Below are 12,270 nucleotides of genomic sequence, written 5' to 3' on the forward strand. Positions count from 1 at the left end.
ACAGGAAATAATATAGCTTTCTTTTAAATATAGATATCACTCAGGTGGTCAATTATGTTCTAAATCAGAATATTGACACTCTGATAAGAATCAACATCCTAGGATGTGCTCCCTTTCTAAAATGAAAACCAAGACAATCAAAATAATAATTATTATAGCTTACTTGGATTAAGCAATTACAGTATATCATGCTTTTACAGAGGCACGTTTTCAACTAACTATGCCATGATAAAGGTATGTATATAGTTTTACAGCTGATCCTATGTTTACTCTTAGACAAGGTCAGAGGAGTACTAAAATGGAGCCAAAGAAACATGCTTTTCCTGGACTGTGAAAATGTAAAGTAAAATAATAATAAAATCATGAAAAATATCCCAGATACAATAAAATTGAAAAGTTATTTGTATAAGAAAATATAATCTGGTATAACAGTCCTTGGCTATTATTTACATACAAAATTTTAAAATATAGATGCAAACTAATTGAAACTTACAACATATAGTAATTATCTCAAAAAGTTCAAAAAGGAAAAATAGTAGTTGAATTCTACCTGGGTTTGACAAAATCTGGTCTTTCAACATTCTTTAATCCTTACCAAAGTTTAAGCAACTAAAGCAAGAATCAGATTAGACCCCTCCTTAGTGTATTTTTAAATCATCATCTCTTTCCAAACATTTATATACATAGGTTTTTTTTGATAAATAATTCTCTCATTTTAATGAATCATTGCATTCTGAAATGCCGTATTTTGAAGTGTTAAGAATCTGTAAAATCCTTGAAAATTAAATATCTCTGACATCCAAAGATTCATGCTAATGCAGGTCTGACATCTTAGTAGCATAGTAATTTTAGAACAAGATGGCAAAAGGCCACACCCCTTAATACGTCACTTCAGACATTGATGTGACAAGCTTGAGGCTGCAAGACCAGAAGAGCCTTCTTCCACTCAAAGAGGCATATTAGGAGGATGTCCTATAGAGTGGATGCACATGCAAGTTACTGGGGTTCATCATCTTATGTAAGTTGTACTAATTTTTAATATTTATTAGTTTTGCTTATGGTGTTTGAACTCTAGAAAGTCCATATTTATACCATTTTCTCTGTATTTTCCTCCAAGTATTATCCATTTGACTATCTATTCTGCAATCTGAAGGATTTAAATAAAAGTTGGCTGACCAAGTCATCAGGTTAAAACACCTGTAATAACTTGCCAATTCTGTCAAATAAGTGATTTGTCTCTTCTTATTTTATTTTTTATAGAATAGATTGATTAATCATCTTAGTATTTTGGGGGGAAATTTATAGTTTTCATTTTGAGGGTGAAAAGGATCAGAAAAATATAGAAAGAAAAATTGTAGTTAGTTATAAATAGTCTATGACTACTCTATAAAAAAAATGAGGGATTATATTTACACCTTCTGGTAGCATTGCATAAGAGATGAGTTTGTAATTTAAAGTAAAAATATCACAATTTTAGCATCATCCTAAGTGAACAACTATAGAGACAGAAGAAAAGATAGAAGATGTCTAGTGTTCTGAAACCGTAGCAAAGAAAGAAGAAAATATTCATTTTTACTGTATTCCTACTCCTATTCTAATAAGTTAGAAGTAAGCTTTTACACTTCCACCTAATGTTACTTTCATTATTTTACTTACAAGATGAGTTAATTCCTCTTTTAAAATTTCACCACACTTTGTATACATAATAAATTGTGTTTGAAATTTTCCCTCAGAATCCTCTTTGCGTAAGTTTCCAAACATTCTAAATAGTGACAAACTGTCTCACTGAAGCAATGTGAAAAGATAGGAATTGTAATCAAATCAATAGCAAAATGCTGTCATATTTTAGGAAAATAAAATTTCCCACTCATTTTATTTAATTGACATATTTAGCTACTATTTCCATTAAATAATCTAAACATTATTGGAATGCTGACTAGTCATTTATATTCATGATAAACTGCTTGTTTTTTATATATTTATTTTCACCTAAAAATAAAGTGCATATTTATGTCACTTACATCTGTTGAAAAGTTAGGAGCTAATGATTTAATATATAAAATACTTAAACACAAGTATAAATTTCATGTTAAGAATATTTTTGTAAACTGAAAATTTATGTAAGTTATAATTATTATCTAAAAACATAAACCTCTCTTACATGGTATAAGCAAAAATTCAGCTATGTATATTTTTCAACAAAATTAAAAATAATCACTACATGTTAATAACAGCAACAAAAAACCCATTAAATTGATAAATACACAAATGGGGTAGAACCAACACAAAAGCCCATAAATGGAATTAGTAAGTAAAATGTAGTCCATGCATACAAAAGTACATTGGTCATCCTTAAAATGGAAAGAAATTCTGACATATGTTACAATATGGATAACTTAGATGATATTATAAGTGAAATAAACTAATGAAAAAGCAAAAAAAAAAAAAATGCTGTATGCTTTCACTTATCTAATGTCCCTAGAGTATTCAATTTTATGGAGACAAAAAGTAGAACAGTGATTGCCAGAGACTGAGAAAAAGGGGTAGTGAGGAATTATTGTTTAATGGGTTATTGTTTCAGTCAGAGAAGATGAAGTCTAGGGAATAATATTAGTGAAGGATTCACAACAATATGAAAATATTTAATGACACTGCATTAACAGCACATTTAAATTAAGAAATTACACAACACCAAATAGTTACTAAATTACTTATTGATTTCTAAACAAGTTTAAAGTTCTATCAGTCTTCAGTAATCAAAAGAGATGAAAGTAACGGAATATAAGGGCTGAAGTCAAAGAATAAGAGGATTTCAGATCCTTCAGAAGAGTGATGCTGAGGACTCTGATTAGGAATTACATATAGTTACCAGTGGTTCAGAATGCATACTATAGGTATGAGGATGTGCAGAACACCACAATTTGGCAAATCTGAAATACATCTGACAAGAAGGAAGTGTATTTCCATGACATCTAACTTTAAAACATTCAGCTAAACCTTACAAGTAGAATGTTGTCAGAATAATGATGAAGCCCAAGCAGTGGAATTAAGGATAGAGTGAGCCTTTTTCGAAGACTTTTTCCTTCTTAATTGGCAGTCTAGTGGGAGAAGGATATAAGTGGTGGGAAAGGGAGTGACCATTGAAGAGGTGGACTCTTTCTGCCATGTAACTTCATTGAATCATACCATACCTTTGAGACTGAATGAATAACTTTATCTCTGCATCTATGGTTGTATTTATTCAACAAGCTAGAAAAGTTTTGACTCCAGGATATCAGAGGTGAAAATGTCTCTAGGGACTTAGAACCTCTTGGAACTAAAGAGACTTTTTTATCTCTATGGTTGGGTGAAGAAGCAAGGAGTTTTATTTTTTTTCTTCTTTACCCAGTAAAGGTTGTACTTCTGTTACTTTGCAGGAAAACCTTCCCTCTGCACAAAATGTCTTTTAAGGTTAATGAAAGTTTGCATCATAATGTTAAATTAGGGGAGGATATTCTAAGGTCATTTTTTTTTTTTTTTTTGTCTTTTTGCTATTTCTTGGGCCGCTCCCGCAGCATATGGAGGTTCCCAGGCTAGCGGTCCAATCGGAGGTGTAGCCACCGACCTATGCCAGAGCCACAGCAACACGGGATCCGAGCCGTGTCTGCAACCTACACCACAGCTCATGGCAGCGCCAGATCCTTAACCCACTGAGCAAAGAGAGGGATCGAACCGCAACCTCATGGTTCCTAGTCAGATTCGTTAACCACTGCACCACGACAGGAACTCCAGTCATTTTTATTTTCAATGTATACCTTGGCAGGTTTAAATGAAATTCATTAACAATTTCAAAGTAAGTTATGTTTATACCAGCAGCCTCAATACTTCCAGCTCCTAGGCTTAAGAAAATAAGTCCTCTTGAAGTTCCCCTTGTAGTGCAGCAGGTTAAGGATCCAGCATTGTCACTGATTGCTTGGGTTGCTGCTATGGTGCTAGTTTGGTCACTGGCCTGGAAATGTCCACATGTCTCATGTGGTGAGGGAGAAAGAATGTTCTCGTCATGGCTCAGTGGTTAACGAATCCGACTAGGAACCATGATGTTGCAGGTTTGATCCCTGGCCTTGCTCAGTGGGTTAAGGATCCAGTGTTGCCATGAGCTGTGGTGTACGTTACAGACTCGACTTGGATCCCGCATTGGAGTGGCTTTGGTGTAGGCCAGCGGCTACAGCTCAGATTAGACCCCTAGCCTGGGAATCTCAATATGCCATGAGAGTGGCCTAAGAAATAGCAAAAAACTAAAATAAAATAATAGTAATGATAATAATCCCTCCCTGGATTAATGCATGTCAGCAAATTTCTCCAATTTTAAGAGGTTTTAATAAATTTTGGTATGTTGTATATGTGTAATCCTCATCAATTTCTCCATTTGCAGTGTCACTCTTGTTTGAAATCATGGAAAACTGGAATCTCACTTCGGATTTCATTCTCCTAGGACTCCTTAACCACACAGGACCACATCTATTTCTCTTCATGATGGTTCTCACAATTGCCTTCTCCTCCTTAGTGGGCAATGCCCTCATGCTTCTCCTGATTCTCCTGGACCCCCAACTCCACAGGCCCATGTACTTCCTACTGAGCCAACTCTCCCTCATGGACATGATGCTGGTTTCCACAGTTGTGCCCAAAATTGCTGCTGACTACTTGACTGGCAGGAATTCCATCTCCCCTGCTGGCTGTGGGTTGCAGATCTTTTTCTTCCTCACTTTGGGAGGGGGTGAGTGCTTCCTCCTAGCAGCCATGTCCTATGACCGCTATGTCGCTATTTGCCACCCACTGAGATACCCAGTCCTCATGAGCTGGCAAATATGCCTGAGAATGATTTTGGGGTCTTGGTTCCTGGGTGCAGCTGATGGACTCATGCAGTCTGCTGCTACCCTGACCTTTTCATATTGCAGTTCACATGAGATCGATCATTTCTTTTGTGAAGCCCCATCTCTGGTGCGTTTGGCTTGTGCTGACACGTCTCTCTTTGAGTCTGTCATGTACATATGCTGTGTGTTAATGCTCCTGGTCCCCATCTCCCTCATCCTGATTTCCTATAGTCTCATCCTTGCTACAGTTCTCCAGATGCGCTCTAATGAAGCCCGCAAAAAGGCTTTTGCCACCTGCTCCTCTCATCCATCTGTGGTGGGACTCTTTTTTGGAGCAGCCATATTTACCTACATGAGACCCAAATCCTACAGATCAGCAAACCATGATAAAATTGTGTCAGCATTCTATACGATCTTCACCCCAGTGCTGAACCCCCTCATCTACAGTCTGAGGAACAGTGAGGTCAAGGGAGCTCTGAAAAAATGTATTGATCAGTGTGTTGCTTTAAATCATGATTAAGATTACATTTATTTTCCTGAAAGTTCAAAGCTATACAGAGTTACAAAGTATTTACGCAAGATTTCCTTGAAGGAGGTTATGTACACATTATATCTCTGTCTCTTATTTCTATTTTACTTTGGAATACATATGGATCTCCATACGTTGGGATTATTTATTAAGCAGCCATTAATAAATCAAACTGTGGATCGGTAAAAATTTGTTTATTCACAAATTCTTGTTAAAATGTTTATGCACCTTACCTCACAATAAATAGTTGTTCAAAGAATGAACAAAGTAGTGAAATAATGTTGAAGTTTCCTGATTTTTAAATTTGAATTAAAATTTATAAACACTAGAATACTCAGATGTGAAGGCTGCCTTTCAACCAGTTGCAATGTACATGAACTTGTAAGTTATACCTACTAACAAGAGACAAAACTTTTGCCAGACTAGAAATGCCCCTCATTCATTTTTCCAGTAAAATACCTCAACCTAGAGACAACCACTGTTCTGATTTAGATATCTCTTCAATAATTTAACTTATTCTTTCAATTCATTGAAAACATACAGCAGGTAATTTTTTATATGTCTTCTTTCTCTCAACATAATATATATATATATATTTTTTTTTAACTTTACATTTATCAGTAGTTTGTTTTTCTCATTGCTAAATAGAACTTCCTTGTCAGTATACATCACCATTTATTTGTGCACTGATTTGTTGATAGACATCTGGGGCTATTTTCAGTCTGGAACTGTTATGACTAAAGCTGATATTTTTGTGTCTGTGATCATGTTTTTAGTTCTTTTGGCAGATACAAGAATAACTTTTTGGTAATCTCTGGTACCTGATTTTCAGTTCCCACCAGCAGAGTGCATGAGTAGTGCAGAGTGCATGAATAGTGCAGAGTGCATGAGTAGTGCAGAGTGCATGAGTGCAATTGCTCCAAATTGGCCACGAACAAAACCTTTTTTTTTTTTTTTCCATTTTATCTGTTCTATTTACTGTAGTAACTCATTTGGATTTAATTTGCCTTTTCCTGATACATACTGATGATACAAATTTTGCATTAGCTTATTGCCTATTTGTGTGGTCTTCCTTTGTAACTTACTCATGCAGACTTTGATAAAAGCAAAAAGAAAAAGTTTAGATGCTTTTAAAGTGAACACAATTTGACCGCTTACTGATAGACATGATGCTTATTGATAGGCACATGATGTTCATAGAAATATTTGGAATTTTTAAATAAAATTGTATCATGTTATTTGTTAATATTTTATGTTTTCTAAAATCTATATTTCCATTCAATTCTTGAAGATTATTTTCATTGATCTGGATATGTATATAATGAATCTCTTCAACCTCCTCCATTGGACTTGAAATTGTAAGCCTGTTTGTTTTAATTATGAATTGTAACTAAATATTTCAATTACACTGGTGAAATTTTGTCATTGTTAATCTGAAATTTTTTTTCTAGTATGTACTCATCACCTAAAGAAGGAAGATAAAAAATCTATGGTTTGGCCCTGCAAAATATTGTGCACAAAAAATAATTAATAATTAATGGTCAACCGGAGAAAGAAATGGAAAATTTTATTTGAGCCAGTCTGAGTGTTATAACCTCTCAGAGAACTCTGAGAACTGATCCTATGAGGTAAAGTTGGACATTAGTATATATGTGATTTTGATGAAGATATACATGCAGTCAAGCAAACATCATGTTAGAATTTGCTGCTTTTGCAAGGGACAGACCTCTTAGATAATGGTTTAAGTGCTTTTCTCAGTTCGAGAAGATGAAAGAAACTGAGTTCACAAAATTTTCTCCTGGAAAACAAACAAACAAACAAATCAAACAAACAATTAAACAAAAAAACCTAGCTCTTTGAGGGCCACCTATGAGTTTTCCTGGGCACAAAGTTCCACATCCTGATCTTCACCCAGAAATCCTTTGAGGGGATGTGGTCAGCAATAGCAGTGATAAATGACTTGATTCTTATATAGCTGGATATTGAGAAGCATTCTTTAGTTTATAATTCCCTCCCTTTTGGTATTACTTTGGTCAAGGTTTGGGAAGCATTTTATGATCAGTTTGTCTCAAGGTGATAGGAATGCTCCTTCCCAGGTCAGGGAAGGATTTCATTGATAAGCCATTCAATGTACTATTATTGGGCTATGACCTTTTAACTGTAGCCAAAACCTTCTGAACTGCCTATCCTACTAGTTTGTTATGATCCAGGAAATAAATGATTCACCCTTGCTGTGTCTTACCTTATCTGAAATTGTCTAGTACAATCATTGATATTAGACAACTTTATCTTTGGTCACGTGTTTTAAGTTCCTAGTCATCATTATTATTCTCAGAGGCTCAGTTACACATCTGGTAATACAATAACCAATAATGTTGCAAAATAAGTAGAATTCAAGTAACATAGCTAGTAATAACAATAAGTTCATAAGTATTAAACTAAGAAATTTCCATTAGATGCTGCTTAGTATCTCCCCAGGTCATCTCTTCCAATCTGTTTTGAATCATCCACCATCTTTAAGGGTAATAATATTTTGGAATCCTATATAAAGTTTACCAAAAATATCTACATTTACAGGGTAAATAGTGTCTCATCCTGAATCCTTACAAGATTGGGAAAGGAATGTTATCTTCTAAGGAGTTACATAGCTGACATCAGAAGAAGAAGGAAAAAAAAGCTCTTTATATTTGAGCAGGTATTTTTTTGAGAAGATCTGATTTATGTGTAATACAGATGCAATAATACACATGGGAGGGATGGGTGGAGATCCAAAAGGCCAGAGAAAAATGTTATGCTCAAGATTTTTCTTGAATTGTCATGAAATATGAATTTTATTTTATCAGTATATTCCTTATTTTCTCCTGCTAAGTATGTACCTACAATTTCAGCCAAGAAACTTGGCAAATTTAAAGAGACCATTGGTTTTGCAAAGAAAATAGTTACAAATGTGTATTTATTTATATGTACATATTTACAAATAACTCTCCAAAGTGATAAAGTAAATGTAAAGCAATAATTTAAAATAACTCATCCAAAAATATATTTAGAAATTTAATTTATTTTGCCTTTTTTGCTTGATCGTAATCCCATTTTACGCAACTTTTGTTGCTATTGTTGTTTTTGTTCCTTAAAATTGTTGTCCACACTGTTTTCCATATCTCACATGAAAAAAGAAAAGTATGACCTAAAGAAGAGAAAGTCAAGGAATATGGGATAGAACCAGTTTTGCAGTTTCCTGGAGTATTTTGGAAGTGACATCAAGAGATTTAGAATAAAGGCCAGATGATGAATTTATCTTAAACCTGAATACAGTGTTTTAAAGTCTCTAATGAAATTCAATCATTTTATTGTATTTTAAACCTTGTTTGTTCCCCTAAACTCAGTTATACTTTGATTAAAGGGTGACTTCATTAAATATTTTGTTCCCAGAGTTCCTTTAAGGTACATTAAGTAGATTAAGTATAAATCTTCACCGAAATGTAGTAAATTTAACATCATTAAATAACATTAATAACATCAATAAACACAGCATAAATATAACATATTTCATTCTTGGATTATTTTGTCATTGCATTTGGCTTACCATTTCACTTTCATATTCTTTTTTATTTATTTATTTATTTATTTATTTATTTATTATTTATTTTTTTTTCTTTTTTTTTTGCTATTTCTTGGGCCGCTCCCGCAGCATATGGAGGTTCCCAGGCTAGGGGTCGAATAGGAGCTGTAGCCACTGGCCTACGCCAGAGCCACAGCAACGTGGGATCCGAGCCGCGTCTGCAACCTACACCACAGCTCACGGCAGCACCAGATCCTTAACCCACTGAGCAAGGGCAGGGACCGAACCCACAACCTCATGGTTCCTAGTCAGATTCATTAACCACTGCGCCACGACGGGAACTCGATATTCTTTTTTTAAATCATTATAATCTTTTGAGGAAGGTTCAATGTTAGTTTTATTTTTGAAAAATGGAAATATGTTTATTGGGGAAAAAGTATGGCCCACATTCACAGAGATCTGAACTCAGTTGTTTGTTTTTAAAAATCTTACACTTGAGTGGGATGAACAGGGAGTTTGGCGTTGGTATATGCAAACTATTACACTTAGAATGGATAAGTGATTAGGTCCTGCTACAGCATGAGGAACTATATCACATCTCTTGGGGATAGGACATTATGGAAGATAATATGAGGAAAGGAATGAATATATATGTATGACTGGGTCACTATGCTGTTACAACAGAAGTTGTATTGGCAAATCAACACTTTAATGAAAAAAAGAAAAAGCTTATGCTCAAGAAAGGATTGCTTTTAAAAAATAAGACTGGAAAAACACATCCTACCCCCCACAATACACACATTCTTTACCTTTCATAAGGAACAAGATATTGTCATATTATGTCAGGGTAAAATAGTTAAAGATTGTAGGGAAAAACTAATTTAGAATGTGAGTTCTGAGACAGCACCTTAGGACCTGAAACTTTGGATAATCTGCATAACCTTGAGGATGTTGCTTAACATCTGTGGATCCCATGCAGTTCTCTGATAATTAAATAAAATTGTAATGTGCTAATAAATACAAGATGATTAAAATTGTGTCTGACATTAACAGCTGTGGTGTGGGTTGGATTCCTGCCCTGGGAACTTCCACATTGGCCAAAATAAATAAATAAAATAAAATAAAATAAACACTCAATAAGATTTGACTGTGAAAATAATTGTGCACAAACAAGTATTAGCTGGATGTTTTTAGCTACATTCACTTATATAGTCTATTTGGTGATCATTTTATAGACTCATGCATCTATCAAAAAGGAAAATAAGCAGAATCACTCAGATGAAGCAAGTCCACTGTTTTAAGTTGTGTTCTTCTATTAGGCAATCTGTGGAATAATTAGGTTCAATCTATTGATGCCCAAACATCCAGGAGCAAGTGAGGTACCCAAGCAGCCTGTTCTGAAGCATCTACCTAATGTAAGAGACAGATCATACATAGAAACTTTAACACAGACATTATATTCTCAAGCCCTGAAGAGTGTGAATAAAATACGTTTAGGAAGGAGGGAATGATGGGAAAACACAGTTTACTCCTTTCATGAAATGTTCAATCTTGCTTTGTATAGGCAACACTTGTATAGACTATACCCTTATCCCTGTCACACCTGGACTCTTCTGCTGCATCCAGAAGAAAGTGTGATCTGTCTCAGTGCTCACACTTTTCTCCACATATTCTATTTCTTCATGTTTCTTTTACTTCCTTCTTTGGCTCTCCCGTGGGGACACACTTTCCCATGTCACCTTATCAAAGGGTGGTTGTTGTCCTCTCCTAGGTGCCACACATGCCTGGACTTCAAGAAGTAGGTGTCCTGTCTGTTTCTCTTTACTTCTCTCAAACCATTTGTCCCCATATCTCTGCAAACCTTTGGCTACATTGAAGAAAATGCCATGGCATCACCCCACGTCTCTCAATTACTCTGAAAGAAGTGATGTTAAGCAGACACCTGAATGGTGTAAGAAAAGGCTGGTTGCCACTGAAGAGAATATTTATTGTAGGCTCTGAGGCACCAGTCAGGCTAATGTGTTAGATGTGAAAAGACTCAGCAAGAATTTCCTGTCTCAGATAGTGTGAAACTGGTAAAGTGGAATGGAGTGAGATATGGGCCCTGGGGAGTCTTCAGGGACCAGGTTAAGAAGAGTGTATAGGGGAGTTCCCTTAGTGGCTCAGCAGTTAACAAACACAACTAGGATCCATGAGCATGTGGGTTCGATCCCTGGCCTCGCTCAGTGTGTTAAAGATCCGGTGTTGATGTGGGCTGTGGTATACAGGTCACAGATGGGCTCGGATCCAGTGCTGCTGTGCCTGTGGTGTAGGATAGCAACTGTAGCTCCAATTCAACCCCTAGCCTGGGAACTTCCATATGCCACAGTTGTGGCCCTAAAAAGCAAAATAAAATAAAAAAAAAAAGGAGGTCAGCTATGTTCAATGTGTAGAGAGTAGTAAAATTAAGCAGAAACAGTAATACTCCAGAGGAAACATTGTTTCCTGACAGAGATGTCTAGTTCTGAGCAGGAAGACAAGCAAGGAAGAGAGGCCTAAGGAGAACAAGGAAGACTCCATGTAAAGAAAATTTAACAAAATCTTAGAGAGTAGAAGACTTCAAAGTCCTTAGAAATGTTGAGAGAGTGTTTATGTGGAAGAAAGAATATGGATATGGGCATAAATGCATGAAAGCAAGAAAAACAAGGTTATATATATGTGTATATATATACATATACTTGTACACATGTATACAAATAAGAATATACATGTACATATATATAGAGATATGCATTTATATAGAAGCTTGTGTGTGTGTGTGTGTGTGTGTGTATACATATACACACTTGGATAAAGAAGGTACATATTTATGTGTGCATGCATGTACCTTCTTTATCCATTCATCAGTTGATGTACATTAGATTGCTAGCATGTTTCCCTACTGTCAATAGTGCTGCAGTAAACACTGGGGTGCATGTATATTTTGAATGGTGATTTTTCTCCAGATAGATGCCCAGAAGTGGGATTGCTGGATAATACAATTGTTCTCTTTTTAGTTTTTGAGGAACAAACATAGTGCTCTCCAGAGTATTTGTGCCAGTTTATATTCCCACTAACAGTGTAAGAGTGTGCCCTTTTCTCCATACCCTCCCCAGATGTATGTGCGGGGAGTACATTTAAGCACAAACAGTGAAGCTGCAGAACAAATGTGATGTCCTGACAGAGCTGTCTAGTTCTGAGCAAGAAAGAGAAGAAAGGGAAACATGTCTAAAGAGAGCAAGGAAGTTTGTTCACAAGGAAGATTTAACATAAAATTGTAGATAGTGGAAGACTTCCAAGCCCTGAGAAATTGT

At 35.4% G+C, this 12,270-nt stretch overlaps 1 protein-coding gene across 1 annotated transcript; it reads left to right on the plus strand.

Moving 5' to 3' along the window:
* Window positions 1-4,431: 4,431 nt before the first annotated feature.
* Window positions 4,432-5,370, plus strand: LOC100623024 (olfactory receptor 2T8-like). Its single transcript, XM_003354399.4, has one exon. The coding sequence runs from the start codon at window positions 4,432-4,434 to the stop codon at window positions 5,368-5,370; it is 939 nt and encodes a 312-aa protein (XP_003354447.3).
* The last annotated feature ends 6,900 nt before the right edge of the window (window positions 5,371-12,270 follow it).

The sequence above is a fragment of the Sus scrofa genome, chromosome 2, assembly GCF_054392235.1.
Source record: "Sus scrofa isolate SSC_HxYL_T2T_F1_AM1 chromosome 2, Sscrofa_HxYL_maternal_Yorkshire_Landrace_v2.0, whole genome shotgun sequence".
NCBI lineage: Eukaryota > Metazoa > Chordata > Mammalia > Artiodactyla > Suidae > Sus > Sus scrofa.

What these genes read in the sequence shown, in the direction of transcription:
- LOC100623024 (XM_003354399.4), top strand. Translation starts at nt 4,432, where the DNA reads ATGGAAAACTGGAATCTCACTTCGGATTTCATTCTCCTAGGACTCCTT.